This window comes from Pelophylax lessonae (genome assembly GCF_965119305.1).
Source record: "Pelophylax lessonae genome assembly, chromosome: 7".
Lineage (NCBI taxonomy): Eukaryota > Metazoa > Chordata > Amphibia > Anura > Ranidae > Pelophylax > Pelophylax lessonae.
The window spans coordinates 66,786,029-66,810,043 of NC_138774.1; the positions used below are offsets into that span (position 1 = coordinate 66,786,029).

Sequence of the window (24,015 nt, forward strand, 5' to 3'; positions counted from 1 at the left end):
TTGTCCCATTGGATAATTTTGCATGAATTGTCGTGATCGTCACTCAAAAGCTGTGTACTAATGATCAGATTATCGTACGATCGCTTAAAAAGCAGCATTTTTCATACGATTTTCTGATGGGGTGTACGTGTCTTTAGTTGGAGTGTGGTGGAGCTCTATACTTAACATTACTAGATGAGATTCCCAGTACAGTAAACCCAAAGGTCTTGCTGTAGATTCCATATCCTTTTAATTGGGTTGCCTATAACTTTACCTCAAGCTTTGGGCAAACTTTTGGAAGAGACAGCAAGCAAATGAACAGGGGGCAGGGATTCTAGGAAACTGTCTACAAACTAAAGACAGTTACAATAGTTTTAAAGGGCAACTTTACCTTTAGCAATTTTGTCTTTAGTAAATGCCCTTATCCCCTTGAGTAAAGGCAATTGGGTTCAATTATTACCTTTGTCCTTGTTTCAGCAATCTTTCCTCTAACATGGTCCTTGATGATAGCTTCTCTTCATTTTACATTTGCATGCTTTAGCCCCATCTGTTATTATGGGCATCTGTACTATTGATAGCCTCCAGCGTCGGAGTATAGTTTATCCAGTGAAAATGTTTGCACACATGCCCATTATGAAGAGGTATCACCTAGGACCATGTCAGAGGAACGATCCCTGGAATATTAATGGGGCTGCCTGCTCTTAAGGGAAAAGGGGGGAGGGGGGGTTGGGTTGTCGATAGTAGCATTTAATAAAGCACAACTTGAGCAAATGTGACATCTATTAAGGAAGGGGAATTTGTTTTTTTAACAGCCATTAAAAAACATAGCTAGCCATAAAGGTAATAGAGTTTTGGGGGGGGGATAAACATTTTACATGAATAAATAAAAGTTGATCATTGTAAGCACCCCTGCCAGTGGTAGATGGTTTGTCACATCCATGTAAACTGATACTTTCTACAGGAGGGCTTGAGCTTTTGGAAAACAGACATGCTGGCTGGATCATGATTAAAATACAAGAAAGAAAGCCTAAAAAAGAAAATGAATGTAGCCATCATATCTGAGAATTGATAAGTTTCAATAAAATAGTTTTTTGCTTTTGGGTTTACTGTTGCTTTAATAATGGTATTTCCCTCTACCTGCACACAATATTCATTAAGTCAAGTAGAATCCTGGTATACTCCTAATCAGCTGTACTTTACACTGGAAATAAGGGCCGCAGATATTGTGGCTGAATTATGGTTTAACCCTTCCTGCCATTCTCATCCCCTTATTGGCTACACAGTGTGAAGGGTGGCAATTATTAGCCAGTAGGAAAACCAGTAGGGCCCTGAGATCTACAGTCTTCATTTTGTGTATTGAAGCATTGCTAATTTTGCTGAAATATTTGTTTAAATTAAAATTGTATAGAGCAGCCAGGTTAATAATTAAAGTCCTGCAGAGGGATTACAAGCAGTTACAAGGTCACAGGATTGCTTAATTTTAGGTTGTCTAAGGCTGGGTTCACATTGTGTGCGGAGTGGAAACACAAAAAAGGAAAGATGGGGCTTTCCAGGCCGGTTGGGGGTTGGTAGGAGGACGATCAAGAACATCAACCAATTGTATAAAAAAAAATATTTATTTAATACATATTAAAAACATGTATGACATAAGGGCATAAATCCCATATATAGATACAAAGAAAAATAAAAAAACACAAGTGCAGAAATACTTTCCCATATAGGGATGTCGAAACCCATTCAAGATGTTATAGGGTTTCTCTGGCCCTGAGGAAGACCCATGTGAAACGCGTTGGCTTGCTGGGACCCCTAGACCGTATTCCACCAGAGACCCTATAACATCTTGAATGGGTTTCGACATCCCTATATGGGAAAGTATTTCTGCACTTGTGTTTTTTAATTTTTCTTTGTATCTATATGGGATTCATGCCTTTATATCATACATGTTTTTAATATGTATTAAATAAATATTTTTTTTATACAATTGGTCGATGTTCTTGATCGTCCTCCTCCCAACCGGCCTGGAAAGCCCCATCTTTTCTTTTTTGTGTTTCTGTATATACCAGGGGTAGGGGCCTTTACATGGTAATTTTTTCTTCAATGTGTGCGGAGTGGCACGCAGCAGGGGATCCTGTGTGTCACTGTCCAAATTTGATCTGAATTTTTGGCTGAATTCAGACCTGAAATGGACCAGAAGATGCACAGGACCCTTCTGTAGTGGGCTCTGCAGCCATCCTGGAGCTGTGTGAACCTGCTCAATTAAGAGCCAGTCATAGTTCCATGACATGTGAATTGGATGCGGAGAAACCCACACCCAATTCACACCATCGCGAACCCAGCCTAAATCTTAATATTGAATGGTATATTTAGTAATTATATATGTCAGTACCATTTTAACAAAAATTAAGTATTTTTTTTTAAGATGTTCATCTTATGATAGAGTAACATTGGATAAAATATTTTAATGATAAAATGAAAAAATGACACTTGATCAGACATCTAAACAATTTGTGTAAATTGGTTCTTTTTCTACCGCGTTCTGTGCTAAACAAATTATTCTATCCAATATAGGTACAGCAGAACAAAGTGAGGACAAAATCCACTTTTATTTGCCAAAAAAAGAAAAATGTAGGCTTCACGTGAGCAGCTAAATATACAGTTAAATATATATATATAGGCACTGTTTTAACAAAAATACATTTTCCTAACTAGTTAGCACAAAAAAAATGATATTCTATTTTTAAGATTAACCCCTTGTTGATTGTGTAACGCATATATGCAGTGGCAAGAAAGGTGGACTTTATCGACCAGCAGCCAAACATATGCATCCATGGTGGCCGTGGCATGAGATTGTGTGCTGAGAGCACATTTACTGCACTCTCCCAGTTTAAACATCTCTTAGTCAAGGCTTCTAATCAGAAGCCAGCAACACGGGGTCCTGATCATGTGACCCTTGTGGGAGTCAAACTCTGTGATCACTTGATACAGAAGCAGAGTCCACTGCCCAGGAATTAAAACCCAATTAAAGGGCTGCCAGGTTCCATCATTGAGGGATTAAGGGCCCATTCACACTTGTGAATTGCAGCAACATGTAGGCTACAGAATATCTCCTCTTATGATCTCCATAACATAAGGGGGGTGCTCTGTAGTCCAGCAGGTAGAATCCAGGCAGGGCTAAAAACACTGCTTGGGATTTCAGTGCAGCAGAAGTACTGTGCTGTTGACTCTCTTCCCACAGGTACAGGGTCACTAAAAAGGAAACCATTATTTTTTTTATCAATTTTTGATGCCTAGAGCAGACCACTGTGAATGTTTTGAACAGATGACAACTCTCTGATTGGACAACCCTAAGAATGGAGGACCCTATGTCGTAGCAATATGTTGGCTTTTTCAGTTAAAGATTCAAAGACTCATCAATTGTCTCCTGTATACGGTATGTCTTTTTGGCATCCAGGTGTAATTACATACCCTGGGGTGGCTACTCCAATTATTTTTCTCCCCTTCACCAAGCTACATTGAAAACATTCAGGGAAGTCCCTCAAGTTGTAGGCAGTCTTTGATCCACCCAATCAGCCAATTCACTCTAAAATTCACTATTTAGTCCAAAACGTTTAGACTGCCAAGTGGTCTCAGTTTTTCACCCCTATTATTCATTTGTATAAATCAGTGTTTCTCAAAATTTTTTTAGTCAAGGGTCCCTTTAAAAATATGCACAATATTGAGGCACCCCATTCTAAAATGTAAAAAAACTAAACTTATAGTTTTACATAATACAGCAACATCCATACATGTAGGACACTCAACATTAGAGGTGATTTATTCTTCCAAAGCAAATTCACCTTTGCACACTGGCATTGAATAGTATTTCAATGTTTCTCTTCCCAACGCCCTCTTTATCAACCAATGTTGTCATTGGTTGTTAGGAAGCTTCCGGCTATAAGGTTCTAATGATGCACAATGAAAACCTGTGGCTTTATGCAACTTAAAGGCAGGCTCCATCCACGCACTGGCTTGTATACAATTTTTAGCCGATTTTATTAATTTTGCCAAGGTATCCCTGAAGAAACATGAAGGCACCCAAGTGTGCCTTGGCTCGCTGGTTGAAAAAGGCTGGTATAAATCATACTGTTAAATAAAAATATATATGTTTCCATGCTATAGAATAGATCTTGTTTATATATGGCTGCTGCCCCCACCGTGACTGACCCCCAAAAAGGTGGCGTCTATGAAAGAGAGTGACAAGAAAAAGTGGGTGATGGTGCTGCTCTATGATATTACCAGTAATAAACAAATATAGTATTAATGGGTAAGTATATATGACATTTTAAAAAAGAAATAAATCAGAAATCAATATGTCATATGTGCAAAATCTCAAATCAATATAAACCTGTGCAACTTATTGATAGTGCAAAATATGCCAAAAAGTGCAAGTGCTAAATTTCAAGCTCACTTAGTGAATAACATATATGAAATTCATACATTAGTAATGAAAAAATGATTGGTGAAAAAAAAATATATATAGTTCATAAAATTAGATATCGTTCATAAAATAAGTTCTTAAATGAAAAGTGTGAAATCCTGTGAATAAAGAATTTGCACAGTGTCCTTTTAAAAAAAAAAAGAAAAAACACTCTTGATCTTGCTGCACCCTATGGTGATACCAGTGGGATACCTTGAGTGATGTTGTAACACTTCATTGTGCCAATTGGGGTTTTGTGGTTTGTGTCCGTGGAGCGCACGGCGTCCTGGACTTCTTGGATTATGGGGGCTGTTTCTTTATTATCCTATTGACCCATAAGAGAGGATGCCACTATACCATTGTACACGGGGGGAGCATAAGGAGACCTTGGAGCAGCCACCATAGTGTAAAAACATAAAGTCAAGGTTTATTGATAAAAGTAGTGCACTTACATAAAATAATCAGTCAGCTCCCATAAAATCCAGGAAGTACGGGACGCCATGCGCTCCACGGACACAAACCACGAATTCGGAAGTGGCGCAATGACGCTTGGCTCTGTCCCACCTGAGTGTTACAACATCAAAGTATCCCGCCGGTAGCACCATAAGGTGCAGCAAGATCACAAGTGGATTTTTTTTTTAAAAAGGATATTCTTTATTCACAGGATTTCACATATTTCATTTAAGAACTTATTTTATGAACTATATCTAATTTTATGAACTATATATATTTTCTTTTCATTACTAATGTATGAATTTCATAGATGTTATTCACTAAGTGAGTTTGAAATTAGGCACTTGCACTTTTTTGGCATATTTTGCACTATCAATGGTTTGCACAGGTTCATATCGATTCGCGATTTTGCACATATGACCTATTGATTTCTGACTTATTCATTTTTTAAAATGTCGCAAATACTTACCCATTAATACTATATTTGTTTATAAATTACTGGGGATATCATAGGGCAGCGCCATCACCCACTTTTTCTTGTCACTCTCTTATAAATCATACTGTGTATTAAATTGCACATAATATTTTTACAACACAAAATATAAGGATAACAATCTTCAGCAGCTTGTAAAAATTCTCCATGTTCTCAGTTAACGAGGGACAAACGAGATCTCGTAAGCGATTGGAATGTTGGAGAATCCGGTCATCTTTGGACTGATGTCAGCATCAGTAAATTTTATCTTTGAGGTCAACTTGAAGTTCTGCAAGATGGTGGTGAAAAACAGGAAGAGCTCCATCTTAGCCAGCCCCTCACCAGCACAGATCCGTTTACCTGGGTAAATGAAAAGTTAAAAAGTAACACTTCAACTTTGTTGATCTACAAAAAAAAAGTTTTCTGTTTTAGAAGCTACCTGTGAGGACAGGGAAATGGGTGCCATCACTGATCACTTTGGTTTCAAGGACATCATATTTATCTGTGATTCACTACCTAGGAACAAGTATGCAGCTAGTAAAGTTTCAAAGGTCTGTACTCCTGAACTATGACTAACTTTTCCAGGTAAAGCTGGCCATAGATGGGTCAAAATTCGGTAGGTTTAGCAATTTTGATCAATTTGTAGCCTTCCCTGTTTGACAGAAGTGGATTGTTAGATCAACTTCTGTTGAATGGGAAAAGTATAAAACTTTTTTTAATCAGTGGTTGCAACCTGCTGTCAGAACACAATGTCCCAGCTGGGTGATTCTTGCATCTACCTCATTTGTGTGGATAGAGGAATCTGTTTGATTTTTTTTTTTTTCAGCCTATTGGCTGAATGAAAAAAAATAAATGTCTATGGCCAGTTTAAAAGACGTAAAGTGGTTGTAAACGATCACCTTGTTAAACAACCCATTCAGTATAAAATAGAAAAGAAAGGCAAAACATTTTTGTACACATTATAAATACCTTTTTTCCTATTTTTTATAAGTGATCACATTCCCTCTGTTCTCAGCTGCATAAGGGCTGGGGGGAGGAGAAGCAACAGCACACTGAGTTTGCCAGTGAATGGCTGTGCAGGGGGGGCATGTCAGGACAAATCTGATCATTAGAGGAGAGCACACTGAGCTCCCAGCATAGCTAGATAACTGACCACGATATGTTCTCTGCTTAGTGTGGTCAGTTTTTAATAGGAAAGTAGAGGGACTGGCAGGAACACCAGGGATTTCACACAAAGGAAGCAATACAAAGATAACAGAATATTTTCGCATACAAGTACATGGTATAGTGATATTGGTGCACCACTCGCGCCACTGGAGTTTACCTAATTGCAATGGGAGGGTGAACAGCTAGTTCCAAAAAGTACCTCAGAAGGTAAATATAAAATTGAAAGATATGTAAAAACTGCACTAAACCCAGTACTAAAGGGCATTGACGCCCTGCTAATAATAAGTGTCTGTGTTGCATTACAAACTATTTTTTACACAGACACTTATTATTAGCAGGGCGTCAATGCCCTTTGGTACTGGGTTTAGCGCAGTTTTTACATATCTTCCAAGTACATGGTATAGCAGACACATAACCGAAATATGAAGTGTTGGGGTAACAAACGCTTTAAGCCAGGGGTCTTCAAACTTTGGCCCTCCAATTGTTCAGGAACTACAATTCCCATCATGTCTAGTCATGTCTGTGAATGTCAGAGTTTTCCAATGCCTCATGGTATGTGTAGTCCCGCAACAGCTGGAGGGCCGTAGTTTGAGGATCCCTGGCTTAAGCAATAGAGAAGCACAATGATTATGAAGTTTGGAGTTGATTATGGAATTTGGAGTTTCAAAAAATTTAAAGCGGAGTTCCGGGCACAGAAAAAAAATTTCAGTGAACATACCCCCGGGACAGTCAGGGCTAGTACATTCCACAATGGCTAGCCTCTGATCTATCCCGGTTCGCTCTTACCTGCCAGAAGAAATACTCACTTATAAAATTTCTTCCACAGCGTTGCCATCTCTCTTGTGGGCAGCTGAAGCCGGCGCGATCCTCTTCTGCGTCTTCTTCCGTGTCCTCTTGTCCCCGAATGCGCCTGCACCGGCCCCTCTCGTCACTTCCGGTGCGGCACTGCATTCCTCCACAGCTTCTGGGCATGCCCAGAAGCTGTTTAGCAGGGAATGCGGCGTCGCCCCGGAAGTGACGAGCGGGGCCGGTGCCGTTGCATTGATTCCTGGGAGCGATGACGTTCAGCTCCCAGGAATCAGTGCAAGCCAGGAAGTGACTTCGGAGCCGCGGCGCAGAGGGAGGAAGTGAAGAATAGGTGAGTATATTCGATCTCCAATTACAAGGTGAGTAAATAAAAAAAAAAAAAACCTAACTATCCAATTCCTTTTCAGGTGAATAAGAAAAAGCGGACGGGCACAAATAAAAAAAAAGATCGATTTTGTGCCCAGAACTCGGCTTTAAGCAATGGAAATTCCTATGTTTCAACTCTCTTGAACAACCCAAGGTCTAAAATTAAACTATGCACCACCTGAGCAGCCCAACAAAAAAAAAGACAAAAAATACAACAGGGCAAAAAAAAATCTTAAATTGTGAAAAAAAAAAGTAAGAAATGTGATCACTATGGATGGCCATACACGCATAGATATTTAATCATTATGTCTATAGGCAATAAATGCAGCTATTGTTTGGCCAACAATTTTTAGCCTAGCTCTTTCAATTTTTTAATCAAAAGATATTGGGCAGGAAAAGGGTTGAGAGGACCACTCACTAAACTAATATTGGTTAGTTCATCAGGAAAGGGATGAAATTCAAACAGTTTATGGCCAGCTTAAAACTTCAATTCCAAAAGTTTCTTTGGTCTTCCTGATGCATCTTTGGATGATTTTGATGTTATCAGGTGTCCTACACTGTCTGGACAAATTAGGAGGAGGCCTGGAAACATTAATCCTCCATAATACTTTTAGATTGCAAGTTCTATTGAGCAGGGCCCTCTGATTCCTCCTGTATTGAATTGTATTGTAACTGTACTGTCTGTCCTCGTGTTGTAAAGGGCTGTGCAAACTGTTGGCGCTATATAAATCCTGTATAATAATAATAATAATAATACATCTGAAAGCCCTAGGTGGTGGGCAATGGCCCTCCAGCTGTTGTGATACTACATGTCCCATAAGGCCTTACAAGACTTACAGTTACAAGTATGACAGAGGCACGATGGGAAGACTGACAGTTACTCCTACATTCAAAGGTAGGATGAGACTTGAAGATTCACAACAGCTGTAGGGCCGCAGTTGCCTTCCCCTGGTGAACTGACCAAAAAGATTACAAAAAGCAATTTTCTCATGTTTATTTTCACAATGTGAGATTTTTCTGCAGTCTATTGCATTTTGCCCATAGAAGAAATGGGTGGTTCCCCCTGAACAGGAACCTGTAGAGACTATTAAAAACTCTCCCCCATGTCTTGATAGGAAATCACCCAAGTAGAGACCCCATAAACTTGCTGGTAACTGCTTAAAAACTGTACACTAGGTTAAGCTTTAATTTGAAGGATTTAACAGCAATGTGAACAGATAATAAAACATTACTAGGGGTCACAAAAAAAAAAAAAAAGGTCTTAGTTACACACTAAATCATATACAGTACATACATTTATATTTGCTAATAGTTCTACTATAGGTCTTTCTTTGATCGATGTACAGCAGTATGTACTATATCTATACAGGTCTATATGAAAATTGTATACCTGTGGAAAAAGGAATGAAGGCATCCTGTTTCTTGAAGCTGCCGTTCTCATTCAGGAAATGCCCAGGGTTGAACTTAAGTGGAGTCTCAAAATGGCTGGGATCTCTCAGAGCACAAAAGAGCATTGGATATACATCAGTACCCTGTTTAAAAAATAAATTGGGAGCTTTATGTAGGTCAATACTAACAAAATTAGTTTTTTTTTGCTGAACACTCAAGGTAGCAAGGTACAGGCAGTGGTGATTGGTGCTAAACGTTTTTGGGGGTGCAGCAAACACACTCACCCCTCCACAGTCCCCCCGCACTCAGCCCTCCACGGCCCCCCCGCACTCAGCCCTCCATGGTCCTCCGCACTCACCTATCCACAGCCCCCCTGCACTCAGCCCCTTCTCCTCCCAGCTAACCCGATCTGCCTCCTGTCCTGATTTGCCGGGAGTATAAACCTGGCAGACAATAGGGAATATTGATTCGCTTGTGTCACAAGTGAGTGGGTTCCAAGCCCAACCTTTTTCAAGCCAATTAGAGCCTCAGGCTCTATTGTGGGTTGGAAAAAAAAACTCATGCATGCAAACTGGGGGGGGGGGGGGGGTGGCTTTGCTTTTGCACCCCTTATGGACCAGCCACTCCTGGTGGCGGGTAGTAAACGCTTTGAGAACTAGTTGGGCAATAGCAGTATAGTGGTAGAAAATGTGCTGCACTAAACCTTATATAAGTGACAATAATTACATATGAATGAACATAAATGATGCAAAAATAAAATAAAGAAATAAAGATAAAGTCCAAAGTGACATGAAAAAGTGAGTCTTCAAAATATGGTCCAGGTGAATCTTAAAAACACAGTGGATAAAGTGACCACCACCGACAACAGGCGTGGGCTTACCAGAATATGTGGGCCCAGTTTGACATACACCTAGTGGGTCAGTAAAGGCATTGGTATATATGCATCCATCCAGAAAAGGAGAAGATGATGGAGTTGTTGGGCACTGATTTTCACTCGAATGGCGATAAACAGGGATATCCTACTTTGATGTGAACAGCTCCAATCAGAAGGCCACCCTGTACAATCAAGTGTGGATAGACCCTTCTCCAACTAGGCTCAATAGGCCAGATAGCACTCCCCCTCAGTAATGTCCACCTTGTACAGCCTTCTCCACAATAGCAATATAGTGTAGAAAGGTCCAACACAACTCAACTAGGCCCAGTGGGTAGGCACTACCTTCCCAAGCCACTTAAGAACTGTAACAGTGGTCTGCAGGGTTGAAAGATGCTGACAGAATCTGCAACAAGGATCACAATGCGGCCTGGCTACTCCACGCCCAAAGTTGAGGCTTCCTGAAATGAGGCAGGTCCCTGCACTGTCCCCACTCCTACGGAACTTTTCCTTATCTGTTAGCACTGTCCCTGCCAGACATGAAACCTGTCCCTACATTAGCCACTCACATAAAGCGCGCCAAACCCGGGAGCAAGAATCTTAAATACACTGACTCCCTGACCCAAGTAACATGGGGTGCCAGCGTCTAATCGGACAGTCTCCTTGTAACTGCAGGAAGTCATAGAGGAACCAAGTTCCTCACAACTTCCTTCCCCTTCTGCATTTTAGCTTCGGTCAAGTGCCTCTGGCAATGGGGTGTACAGGCTGCACCTGCCTACAAGTCAGTGTCCCAGAGGGGCGTAGGTGGTAGAAAAGTAGGTATTAAAGTCAGGAATGTGGTTGAAGTTGGTGACATACATATAGGTGTTCACATTTTTTAGTGACTCTTTTGCTGATAAAAACAATCAAAACAAAAATTTCCAGCAAACAAAGACACTTTTAGGGTGTATTTATAGTATAAGAATAATTATTTTTATTTGTTGTTCATCCCTTAAAACTTCATATAAATTTGTTCTGTGCGAATGGGGCAGAATTTAAAGTTCTCTCACTATATTCTCTGCAATTCGAATGTGTGAATGTGGAAAATCTAGTATTATGACCACGAGATGGCTCTGAAGAGCATACCTATTTTTCTGCAATAGGCAGCACCATGGCCATCATGTGGCCATAATGCGGTACTTTTTGCATTTACACATTCGAATTGTAGAGAATAAAGCTGGATTGTCCATTCTCAAAGAACACATTTTTTCCAGATACCTGCTTCCTGAACCACGTACTGTGGTACCTCCTGCCAACCCTTCTCCTGAGTGCTCAGGAAGTAGGAGGTGGCTGCAGAAAATAAGATGTGAGTAATATCCAATACAAATGGCAGCAAGCAGGTCTTTGCAAGGATATTTGAAATCACTGTGAGTAACTGACTATGAGAGGATTGCTTTTGTGTCAGCAAAAGTTACTCATTAGGCCCCTTTATAACTGATTGAATGATTATTAATTTGATTTCTTATTTTATAATTAATAAAAATAAAAAGTTGTAAATCAAGCTGTAAAGCTCAAGGAGAGGAGGGCAGGACTTTGGAGTACTCTTCATGGCTCCAACGGACCACTGAGGCTATATGAATTACCCCTCTCCCCCCACCACCACCTCGGAGCTGAGAGATGGCTCCCGCAGGGAGAGCAGAATGACCAGGTGTATTCAATGAGCCCAGGAACAGGGCTTGAGGAGGCAAGAGACTTTCAGCTGCCAGGATCCTCTGTAAAGGGCTGCTGACTGGGCAAGCTGAGTAGCTGAGAGTCTGTGTGCAGGGGCTTTCTAGTGGTGCTGATTCCCTAGAGAGGAGAGGAGAGGACTTTTTTGCTGGACCACATACTGCAGAACTGGGCTTAGTGTGTTGAGCTACAGGACCCTGAGGCTGCTGCCAAAGGATCTGCTGTTGCAGTGCTGAGAGCCTGCTACTAGTGACCCTAAAGCTGGCCATAGATGGATGAAAATTTGTCCAGTTCAACAGAAACTGGACACATTTCTATCTATGTATGGGCAGGCTGGTTGTACTGAAGTCCATCTATCAATTGACTTCAGTATAACCAGCCTGTCGTGTTTTTTTTCATTTGATAACTGCCAGCAGCTGAACCCGCTAGCAGTGATCATTGTATTCTGACAGCTAGGAAACCTCCCACTGTCAGGATACAAAAGCTCTGACTGTGTTGATGTGGGGATCAAGCAATTTCCTTTCCTTCAACCCATGGAAAGAAAATTGGTATGGCTTGCCTAAGTGTAAAAGAGTGCTTCAAAAGATACTAGAGCTACAGGGAGTAGGCTGAAGTATTATCTATTGCTAGTTTTATTGGGGGGGGGGGGGGCGCCTTGTTCCTCTTACCTGGTCTACAAGGGGCCACTTCAGACCAAGAACCAACTTCTCTAGTGAGAGGTCTCCTGATTTTAATGTACTTTAACAGAGAGCTCCAACAAAGGAATTTGGATCCCAACAGTGGCAAAGACAGAGTTTAAAAAGAAACAAATCACAGCTCTGAAAGCAGCCAGCTGAGCCGGATGGATCCCGAGCAACTGTGGCAGTCCTGCAGGAATGGGTGCTCACCAAGGTCTGCAACCTGAGAAGTCCATGTAAGTAGAAAAGAAAGTGGCACTTCCAGACCCTGGAACTTGGAAACTTGAGTTCTATTCTTCAAATCAAAGGTACAACATCAGACAGGAACACAAGACAAACTGGACAGCAGACGCGTTTCACACCTTGTGCTTATTCATCAGCAATGAATAAGCACAAGGTGTGAAACGCGTCTGCTGTCCAGTTTGTCTTGTGTTCCTGTCTGATGTTGTACCTTTGATTTGAAGAATAAAACTCAAGTTTCCAAGTTCCTGGGTCTGGAAGTGCCACTTTCTTTTCTACTTACAAAGACAGAGTTTAACCCCACTGGCGTGGAGTAGGTAGAATCCTTCCACAGACCCTGTAGATACCATTAGGAGGCCAGGGTTCGATTGGACACTGCTGCCCTGAGTGACCCTGGTGGCCATCTTTAGTAATAAACAGCAGTGCCCTTTTGGGGTTGGCAGGCATTCTGCAAGTGGCTGCTGTAGGTAGAAAAACTATGCTTGTCAGGCACAGTGACTTAGCCTCAGGGAAAGGTTCCTGCATGTAGAGGCAAAAAGTGTAGGGACATTTATGTATGCTCTGCTGCCCATAGGCTGTGAGACTCTCTACTTAGGCTTCACTAATTTTCCTCAAGAGCAGTTTGTGCCGCCACTTCGCCAGTCAGCCACCCCACTTGCAGATGCAGCACCCAGTAACGTAGGCCATACCTGTGTGACATAGCAGTAGTGAGAGATACTGTGGGCCACCAACATTACTGTATTGTTCTTGTATCGCCAGTGTTACTGAGTTGCAAGTACAAGAGTTTCTGGAACTGTTCCCACCAGAGTGTCCCACAGTTGCTATAGCCATTGTACTAGTGATAGCAGATTCCTAATTGCCTTGTTAACAGTTTACTTACAACTCTAAAATACATGAATTGTTCAACCCTTTTTCTGGACTCTGTATGTTGTTCTTCCAAATTGGGTACCAACCTCCTGGGCCCAGCCACATGTCACTGTTTACCGTGATGCTTTCTGCAGCATGAACTGTTGTATATCTTATGAATACACTATATTTTAACCCACCGTTAAAGTATACCGAAAAGCAAAACATTTTTTCTGGTTTTGAATAGAGTGCAGAGGGATAAACTCTTGTTTTTATTGCTGTGCCTCCGTTAGGGAAATTCACCCTCTCTATTTTTCCTGTTTACTGTTATCACAGAAAGTGAAAAAAAAAAGAAAATCTCAAATTTTAAGTTAAGACCAGAACAGAAATGGAGGGGAAACCTTCCAACAGGTAGACTCGTTATGGTGACCCTGGTGACACACAGGGATTCCCTCACTTTAGATGGATTTCTGTTCTCTTCCTGCTTGGCTATGGGACAGAAAGTGAAGGGAAATCTCCCCAATGGGAAACTGATGGCAAAAAAAATGACAAGGGCTATAACCCTCCCAAAATGAAAAAAAAAAAAAGTTGTGCTTTTAGTTTTATTTTAAAAAAGGCCATTTATACAGTTTCAAATGTGTCCGTGATCACTCGGGTCCAGGAACATGGCTGGTCATCACTTGGCAGGGCAGTAGGACCAAAACCACGTCATGGGGCCTCCTGGGGTAGTGCTATATATACTGTGACAGCAGGCAAATAAAATCGCCCGGTTGCATCCAGGATGGTAGATATGTGTGTCCTGGATTTAGGCTAGGGGAAGTGCTAAGAGTCCTTCAGTGGTAGAGGTAATGAGCCCAGCTGAAGTAAGTTGGCTCATTAGGGCCTCTACAAAAACTCCCAGCCTGCTTAGAGAGTTACTCCATCCCGGGAACCAGTTTTGTGCCTGTGTAGACTGGGGGAGCTTGATACCTTCCTGTGTGGTGAGACAAAAGATTTGTCCTGTGCAGTGAGACGTAGCCTGTGTGGAAATCCTCTTAAACAGGGAGATAGGTGCTGGGGGCAGCACAAGGCTGCACCTAGTTGATAGCCAGGGCACCTGTGTGTAGTAAGTTGCCAAATTGGCAAGGATTTGATTCCATGTTTCTTTTTGTTTTGTTGCCATTTTATTTACCTTGTATATAGTGTAAATAATCCACACCTTTGTCTTTTTCACCTGCAATGCTGTTTGCTGTGCCTAATTTTGTTGTGTGAACTCACGCAGGGGGATACACACACCCGCTGCTGAGCAAACCCCCTCACATGTAAATGCTCTTTTGTTCTCAAATTAAAAAAAAAAACTGAAATTACCTTTGGTATGGTGTAGCCATTCATTTTAATATCTTGTTGTGGAGCATGTGGAAGATTGAGTGGCAGAACATCACTGAACCTCTGGATTTCATGAATCACAGCATCCATGTAAGGCATTTTGCTTCGGTCCTCAATGTTAGGACTACGGTTCACTCCAATTACTTTATCAATCTCTTGATGCAATTTGTCTGTAAGGCAAAGGGGCATAGAACCTCGTTATTTTCGTAGATATTTTTCTATGTTTCTTGCTTACTTTTATAGCACCCTCTTCTAATAAGGCTGCCAGGGTAAATGTAGTTTTTGGCCTCGCTATAATGAGTGGTGCACTAATTGATTGTTTTTGTCTGGTTAGGGTTTCCAAGCTGGGGTGTTTGATTTCTTTCACCTGCTTTTGGAAGAATCTTCCAAAAATATAGGGCAGGGAGAGTCAATTGACTAGCATTAATATTTTTCATTCTCCAGCCAATCCCTAGAAGGAGACATCCAGAATGTGGCTCAGAAGATGATACATGTTTAGGAGGTCTTTACAGAGTGTTCTTTCCTCCAGGAAGGGTTCCAGTTCTCCTGGGGCTGAATCCCCTGGGAGATAGCTACTGGGACCAGGAATTGCAGTCTGGGCCTCCGCAGGAGCTGGGCTAAGGGCCTGGAGAAGAATGCTAAAAGATGGAGGGCACTGTCCTGAAGTCTTGGTTTGGAGAAGGATGTTTTATCATCTACCTGTATATGGTAGGTGGCAGACAGCTTCTGAAACATTGAGCGTAAGACCTGATTTGGGACTGTAGTGTGTACCTAATCCTGAAAGGATTTTTCCACTAACATGTTTGTCCTTTCATTGAGTGCTATAATTGTTTTGGAGTATTCTGTGTCCCCAAACCTCTCCTGTTCAGGTTATGCAGCAATACATCCCCTAGACTGAGCCTGTACTGTCATTGTGCATGGAACCCTATGTGTTACTGGCAGCCTCTGAACTACTGTGGCAGAACTTGCAATATTCTCAGCAGCCCCTTCCAGGTGTAAGCACTACATTCTGCAAGGGTACTTTTAAAGTGTCAACTGTCTCATAGGGGCCTGGGTCTAGGAATAGTAGGAGCTGGCTTAAAGTTGGACAGTGCTGCAAAATGGATGGTGAAGCAGTCCTAGACAAAAGAACAGCTGCAGAATGCATGCTGTCAGTACTATAGCATCCTCAAGTTATTTGTTTGGCTTTATTTGAAATATAGGGACCTTTATAGGCAGCCAGTGTTACACCTAACTAAGCTACACCACCCCCACCTAAACCTCCTAATTGTTATATTTTGTTTTTAAAAAAAAAGCTAAACTAAATATCCCAAATGCTTCAAATGGAAATTCAGTTTTTCACCTAGACCCTGAGCACTCCAAAGTACACGCTGGTAATTAAAAAAATAATAATGATAATAAGCTAGGGTGTCAGGGCTTCCAGATGTGCCTGCTGAGGGGAGAAGTCTCCCCACTGGCTCCTGTGAAAGTCTTCTCATAGGACAATGTGGGAAGCCCAATCAGGGGACACATCCCATCTTGTAACTACCCCAGAAGGCAGATTATGCTGCAAAGGATTCTGGGAGTGGGTATAAGTTTGGGGGGAAGTGCGTGGCACGGTGTCTTTGGTGGGAGCAGAATCCCAGGAAGGAGAGTGTGGCTGTCTCTCCTGCTGTCTGAGGAAGGCGGATGTCTCGGGGGGGCCTCCTGAGTGTCCAGAGAGTGCTCAGTTGAGCTGAGGGGATCCGGTGTGCCGAGAGCATGCGGAGAGAGAGGGGTCCAGTCACAGGAAAGCCTACACAGGTCATGAGTACTGAGGATTGCCCCTGGGGGTCTGCCTGAAGTTAGAGGGGACCACTCCGGGAAGAGGTTCTGGGATCCAGTATCAGCTAGCTGTAAAGGGGGTACCTAGGTTGAGGACCCTGAAGCTACAGAGGGGGTACATAGTCAGTGGACCCTGAAGAGTTCAAGGCTAAAGGGGGCACCTGCAGTTTGGGTCCTGAATTGTACAGTGTGCCAGTTACAGTTACAGCTATATAGAATTCTACTACATACTACTTCAAGCTGGGCCAGGCGGGGGAAAGTATTCAGTGACTTTCACAGTGTCAGGAGTTCTCAGTCTTGGATCTTCTGGACTATAAGTTGAGGATTCAGCACTTCTTCTGTTCTACAGAGTATTCTCAGTGTCAGTGAGCATTTGGCTGGCCCCGGCTGGCATCAAGGAAGCACCAACAGGCATTTTCAGAAGTAAAGTCCCAATTGTAATTAGTTTAAGCCTCAAGGAGTATCCCACTCATTCCCTTCTCCCATCCCTTAATTCCAATAAAAAACCACAAACAAAGATGCCAGAGTTGTCGCTGCTTCAGTTATCACACCCAGGGTCACAGCTCACATGGGCTGGAGAGGTTACCGGTACTAATGGCAGACCCACATCAGGCCATAGGCCTGGAAACCTTGCTACATATATGTATATATATATATATATATATATATATATATATATATATATATATGTATATATATACACACACACACACCTTTACTTTTTCTTAAAGAGTATCTCAACCCAACATTTCATATTCCTTGTGTGTGCTGTACCATGTGACATGCAACCTTCCTAGTACACTAGTGGAAGTAGAGAATATTCCTGTCCCTGTCTCCATGCAGGATAGGGCTGGTTGCTCTCAGTGCCTCAGGAGCCCTGGTCCTAAGTCCTTAGAGGGGCCATCAGGGGGATATTCAACTAGTTTGAAAAAGATGAGTTTTTGCTCCTTTTGAACAACAAGCAAAATGTAAGAGTGTCATTCTGCCTAGAAGAGGACCTCTGGCACTTGACCGAGGAGGAAGTCAGGGACAGCGCTTGAGCATGAAGGGGGTTATCAACCATTGGCAATATTTTTTTATTTATTTGTGGGTACCTGGACCAATAGAAAAAAATTGAGTCAGAGGCATAACTGGAACCTCCAGGGCCCCGGTACAAGAAACCATGAAGGGCCCCCCGGACCCCTGGTCGGGGCCCTTCCCTTCAAGCCTGGGGCTCTTCCCACTGAATCTTGGGGCCCTTTACTCTCATTGCGGGGCCCTTTATTATGGTCCCGCACCGAGACCCTTTCACAAGTTCTGCAGGGGGCCCCCTTCCTGCCATCTTGGGGCCTCCCCACGATGGTGGAATGCCAGGGCCCAATTACAAGTGTGAACTTTGCGATCCTGGAAGTTCACCCACTGGTGTCAGTAGTTTTTATTTTTTGGTATTTTAATTGTATTATTTTCTATCATTTTATTTTATTTTTTTACAATGTCACTGACTATGACTCTGTCCATTCAGAAAAGGAAGGAGCTGGTAAATTACATATTTATCGACCCCTTCCTGGTTCTCTTTTGTGACACATCCCCTGCAGCAGCTGGCAGGAGAGGGGGGAGCACAGTGGGGGGGGGGGGGTCAGGGGAGCACAAAGGGGCCCAGAGACAGAAGAACACAAGTGAACTGGATAGGAGGAGTGGCAGTGGGCAGCATACAGAGGAACCAATCTCCTCCATTTTCCTCCTGCAGGAGGAAAAGGGAGGACAGTGATTTCTCTACATGCTGCCCCTGCCACTCCTCCTATCCAGGTGTACAGGGGAGCCGCACAGGCCCCCTGGAGCATGGGGCCCGGTTGCAATTGCAACCCCTGTAGTTATGCCTCTGAATTGAGTTATACTTTAACTGAATTGGCAGTCATACCATGCACCAGGGTCCAAGTCTTCTTTGCTGTAGAGAGGGAGGGTCTTTCTTTAGAAGCCCACATAGCTGCTGGATAAAGTGGGCACTGCCATTCACTTTACGCTCATTAGCAGTATCCTTACAAGGTCCTAAAGACTCCATTAGATGCTGACATCACTGCCCTGCTTTTGCCCCTCATCCAATCAGAAAACTTTTTGTGTTCACTGAAAAAAATGCAAGGCTTTCTTTGAATAGGGGCAGTGCAGAATGGAGGACCCCTCCTTCCTATGGTTATTATGCAGAAAGGCAACTGCTTGATACTGGATGCAGAAGACTGCTGCTATCACTGTGGTAGTGTTGACTACTACAGTGATTTTTTAGCTTCCACAGGGATCGTTCAGGTATGAAGTATGCATACTTGCATTGCTGCAAGCTGGACTGAAGAAACTACGCTATAACAATCATACCTAAACTTCAACTGCAAAGGGAAACTCCACTTTCATGGGGAAAAAAATAGCAAAACAAGAAAAAACAATATAGTGTATACAATTGTGACACAAATCATATTGTAATTGAATGTTATTAAAAAATGACCTTTCGTTTTCAATCTGCAGCTGTTTTAATTTTCTGAAAATGCAATGCAATATGACTGCTTAGAGCTGTTCTGTACACAGAGTGTATACTGACCACACCCCAGAAACATCATTTCCTATTTGTGTGATTGGCTCACTGATTTTCCCAGAAGTCTGCACTAAGATACAAGTCAGATTTTAGGCATTTCCTGTAACAAAAATGTAATTTTTGGTGAGATCCTCCCAACAGGAACACGTCTAAAGGGATGCAGACCCAGCAGCTTTTCTCATTAGAGCTCTGCAGCTGCCACAGCTGAATGATAATTATGAAACCACTCCCATTAGACTCACTCATCACAGAAGCACAGAGGAACAAACAGTGATTTCTTCAGAATAACAAAAGGTAGGAATCTGCAACAAAGGTTGGTAAAATCCTTGCAATGTACATATATCACCCAGAGGGGAATGATTTTTTCTCAACAAAAGTGGAGTTACCCTTTAAGGTTTGTGCTTTAAAAAGTTTAGAGCAGTGAAAGATGATTGCTGATTTACTGCCAAGATGCCATCCGCTGTAGCATTTTCAGGTTCTGTGCTTAGCAGCTTCCCTTCTGCACACGGCCACAGGTGGCTGCTCGCTAAGCACTGCCGTCATTCACAGAACGCCTTGCATTTTGTCAATGAATACAAGATGTTCTTTGATTGGATGTGGTAAAGTTTGTGACATCACTCTCTACCTTGTTTAATCAGAAAAATGGTATTTAAAAAATAATAAAAAATAAATTCTATGAATGATAGCAGTGCAGGGTGACCTCTTGTTGTCACTATGCAGAAGGGAGTCGGGAGTCGACTCATCACAAGACCTAGAGGATTGCAGCGATTACAGTAGTATCAGAGGTATGAAATGTGCATATCTTGATCCAAGCTGGACCAATATAACTATGCTATAAGTATCATGCCTAGACTGTACACTTTATATAAAGCCAGGTTCAGACCTGTAATGCTATGATCACATTTTACCTTGTATTTCAGGGTAGTGAACAAGGATAAGAAGACCGTGACGGAGGGTGCTAGACACTGTTTCTGTTCCTGCAAAAAACAGCTGGAGGACGGTCAATAACAGGTTCTTCGTGTTAAATTCTGAAGATGGATTTTGCCTTTCCTGGAAATACAGAGTTAATTTAAGACACATTATAAATTACTGCATAGAACAGTTATATGTAGGTGCTGGACTAAAGAAACATGGAGAAGGAGACATCTCACTCTTTACAATTAGTTTACTTTCATTTTCTGCTGTTAGGTTGAACAGTGCCAGGATTAGGTCATCTAGAGCCCAGGACGAACATATCAAAGTGCGCCCCCCAGATATGTGATCATTATGTGTCAGCAAAAATCTCCACTCCCCCAAAAAAATTAAGCACTAATCTGCATGCTTACCCCCTAAGCATAAATCCCCCCCCCAGTACAAATCCGCCCCCTGCTGAAATACCCCCCTCTCAGCACACATTTTTGCCCCCCCCTTTCCCCAAATCCTCCCAGCTCAAATGCCCTCCCCCCTAAAAAAAAATTCATCCCCTCCTTACAGAAATACTCTTCCCCTAAAATGTCCCCTCCTAGTACACATCTGCTCCCCCCACTTCAAACCCCCCCCTCCTAACACTAAAATCCCCACTTCTAGCAAAAATCTTCTCCCCCCATCCCCTCCTAACACAAATTCTCCTAAATCACAACTCTTAGCACGCCCTCCCCCAAATTTTCTCTTCTAGAACAAAACTTGCCCCTTGCCACACCCCAAATTGCCCCTTCCAACACAAATCTCTCCCTCCCAATCTCTTTGTGGTGTCCCCCACCTCACATGATACCACATTCCCCCGGGCAGCTGCATCTCCTGCCCACCCCTTGTCCCGGCCCTGAGGTTGAATGTTGTGTTGCACTATCTACTCCAGTTAGCAGAGGGTGAACTATAGTCAGGAAAGCCTATGGCCTTCTATGCAGAATGCTAAGGATCATGCGAATTGTAGTTTGAAACATGAATCAATGAATAGGACCTTTACAATACAGTTCCCATAAGATATTGAAGAGGAAGGGGAGTGGTAGAATAGCTTTTACCAGACTGCTCTAAAAACTTCTCCCTCTCTGCACTGAGGGAAGTGATGAGATACTGACCAGACTGCTGATAGGCCAAACCAACGCAGGCACTCGAGGCAGCATAGACCGCAGCGATTGCGTCTGCAGCATTGCCACAAGGAGACTAGTGCACCCTCTCACCCTCTACCTCCCACTGCTAAATCTCCAGAGGAATTCTGTCGAGACACTGTAAGAGTTAACAGCTGCACTACAGGGACTAGTTTGATGGCACTGCCCAATGTTTACACCACTAAAAGGGACTGTGTTACTGGAGGCATGACATAAAGTACATTGAAATTGAACCTTTACTGTAGAATCACTGCACCTATGCTGCACCATTACTGCATCTTTACTACATGCTGGTTTACTAAAACTGTTGTTATGTGCACCAACGCTTCTTAAAAGGCCCCAACTATAGCTGGCAGAAGAACAACATAAGGACTGCCCCTAAATTAAAACCATACTACAAGCCCACTCTGTCCCTCTCTCCCGTTTCCTTAATTTCTATGGACAATTCACATCCAGTCGGTCTAGGCCTAGCATAGGGCCACTAAGGCACTTTGGCAGTATAGTTTCTGTGTTCAATAAATCAAGCTTCTTTACTGCCCACTGCTGCACTTTATGTGACCTTGATACTCTTTTTACTGATCTAGACACTCCGTGTCATTTTATTTCTAGTTCTTATTACTAATGACCCTGTATGCTAAATTGTATTATTACAGTTGTTCATCCATTTCTATGCTTAATTTGTTATAAAGCATGTCAGGTGACAATATATTAAGTTTGTCTTTACGAACTGGTTTAGTGCTTGTTTTCTTTGATGTATTACTACTAATGGGTACTAAGTATTACTTTCAGTGATTTTCTGTGATATTGCATGCTGTTTACACTCCACCTAGTGTGCTTTAAAGACTGAAGTTCATAAAGCGGTTTAGGCAAAGAATAGTTGACCCATTCTAAGGAGTGGCTGCTACAGAGGTAGCACTACACATAGAACACAATAAACAATGAAAGAATAAAGTATACCTGTCATAGGAAAAATACTGTATATATGAGCTGGCACTATAAATTTTTCATTTGAAAATGCTAGTTCGTTGGCTGTCGTATGGCTTCAGTGTTTCCCTGACTCAGTAGAACAAGTACAGAGATATGGAATTCTGATTTTTCTGTGAGTTCTATTTGTTCTATGTTGTTCTGTGACTCAGAAGTATAAAATAGCATTTTCATCTAGAAGCCAGTAATGGCAGCTCTCATATCTCAGTCATAGTGCACACGTTTGCTTTTAATATAAAAACTCCACAAGGATCCACAAGGGCACCCAGAGCATAAACTACATGTGTAGTATTGGAGGTAAAAAAAATGACGATATTTTATATGTTCTGTTATTATCCCCTTATTTTGTTCTTCACTTGCTTACAAGCATTGCACTTCCAACAAGCAAAAAAAGCTTTCCTGTCCCAGGACATTTCCTGTTTCCTAGGGGGGGTCTCTCATTTTCTTAACCACCTGATCCCCAAAGTTAGGAGCCTTTGCGTAAGTAAATGATGGAGTCTGAGGCAATAAAAGTCCCAGTATTTTATCTATTTTTAAAATGTGCCAGTGACATTTAAAAATGGCCTCTACTTCTCTATAGTGGGTATGAAAATTTGAAATAAAACCCCACTGTTCTTTATTATTCAAAATTGATGTCCTATTATTCTGTAGGCACTCGGACCTCAGTATATTCAAAACTTCCTGTATTGTCCTATCTAACTGGTGTTTATTATATACTTTTTTGGGCAAAACGTTCTTTGATTAATTGAGATTGAACTAAGAAATCGGACTCCCTACTACAGTTTCGCCTTACTCTCATCATCTGCCCCTTAGGTATATTTTTTAGCCAAAAGAGGTGTTGACCGATATTTATTGGCAAGTAACTGTTACGATCAGTGGGTTTGAAGTATATAATAGTAGTGAATAACTTATCCTCATGTCCAAAGATGTCAACATCCAGGAAATGTATATGCTTCTGGCTCCACTGATATTCTAAACTAATATTATTTTTATTGTTATTCATTTTTTGTTTTTTTGGCGGATTTTGCACATTAGTTTTATTTTCACCCTTTGCAAAGTTTGCACAATAATCTACAATACGTTATTTTTTGCACAACAGGAACAGTTTTTGCACAAAATTTGCATATGTTGCACATGTTTGATTTAATAATAGGCATTGAGATTTTTGATTTTATTGTACAAGCACACTGATCACTATAGTGCATACAGAGCAGTGCCACAACCCAACTTTTGCACTTAATTCCTTCAATAGGCACTACTGTGAAGTATGACCCTAGTTTTTTTCAGTCTTGCTTTCAAAGCTGTACTGATTTAGGTACACATCATTATATTTAGTGATTTTGGAAGGCTTTATTTGTTATGATCTCGAAATTATTTGATGTTACTATTCCTCCAGACCCTTCTGTAGCACTTCTTAACTCCAGACCGGCAAGTCTATCACATCACCAATTTAAACATTTGTTTTAGATCACTAAAGCTTCAAAATAAACTATCACAAAATCCTGGAAGTCCCCAGCTCATATTTTAGCTGAAACCAAAAATAGAATTAACCAAGCCATGATTCGGTACATTCACACTGCCTCGACTTGTGAGGCGACTTGTATGCCCTCAAGTCGCCCCAATTCGCTTGACATAACAAAAGCAATGTTAATCAATGAGTGCCGTCTTAATTGGCACTACTGAAGTCACTCCGACTTCTGAAAAGGGTCCTGTACTACTTTGAGGCGACTTGTATCCGACTTGTCCCATAGACTTCAATGGGAGTCGCCTCCTTATCTTATTTGAAGTGACT

General features: G+C 41.9%; 1 protein-coding gene across 1 annotated transcript in view; it reads right to left on the bottom strand.

Annotated features, from left to right (window-relative positions):
• Window positions 1–5,443: 5,443 nt before the first annotated feature.
• The window catches only part of LOC309559466 (cytochrome P450 2G1-like), a 76,506-nt gene continuing 57,934 nt past the window's right edge, over window positions 5,444–24,015 (bottom strand). The window contains exons 6-9 of the mRNA XM_082262738.1: window positions 20,064–20,205; window positions 14,778–14,965; window positions 9,091–9,232; window positions 5,444–5,720 (exon numbers count right to left, since the gene is read on the bottom strand). Of these exons, the coding sequence (XP_082118864.1) occupies window positions 5,539–5,720; window positions 9,091–9,232; window positions 14,778–14,965; window positions 20,064–20,205 (654 nt within the window). The 3' untranslated portion in view covers window positions 5,444–5,538. The remainder of the gene's footprint in view (window positions 5,721–9,090; window positions 9,233–14,777; window positions 14,966–20,063; window positions 20,206–24,015) is intronic.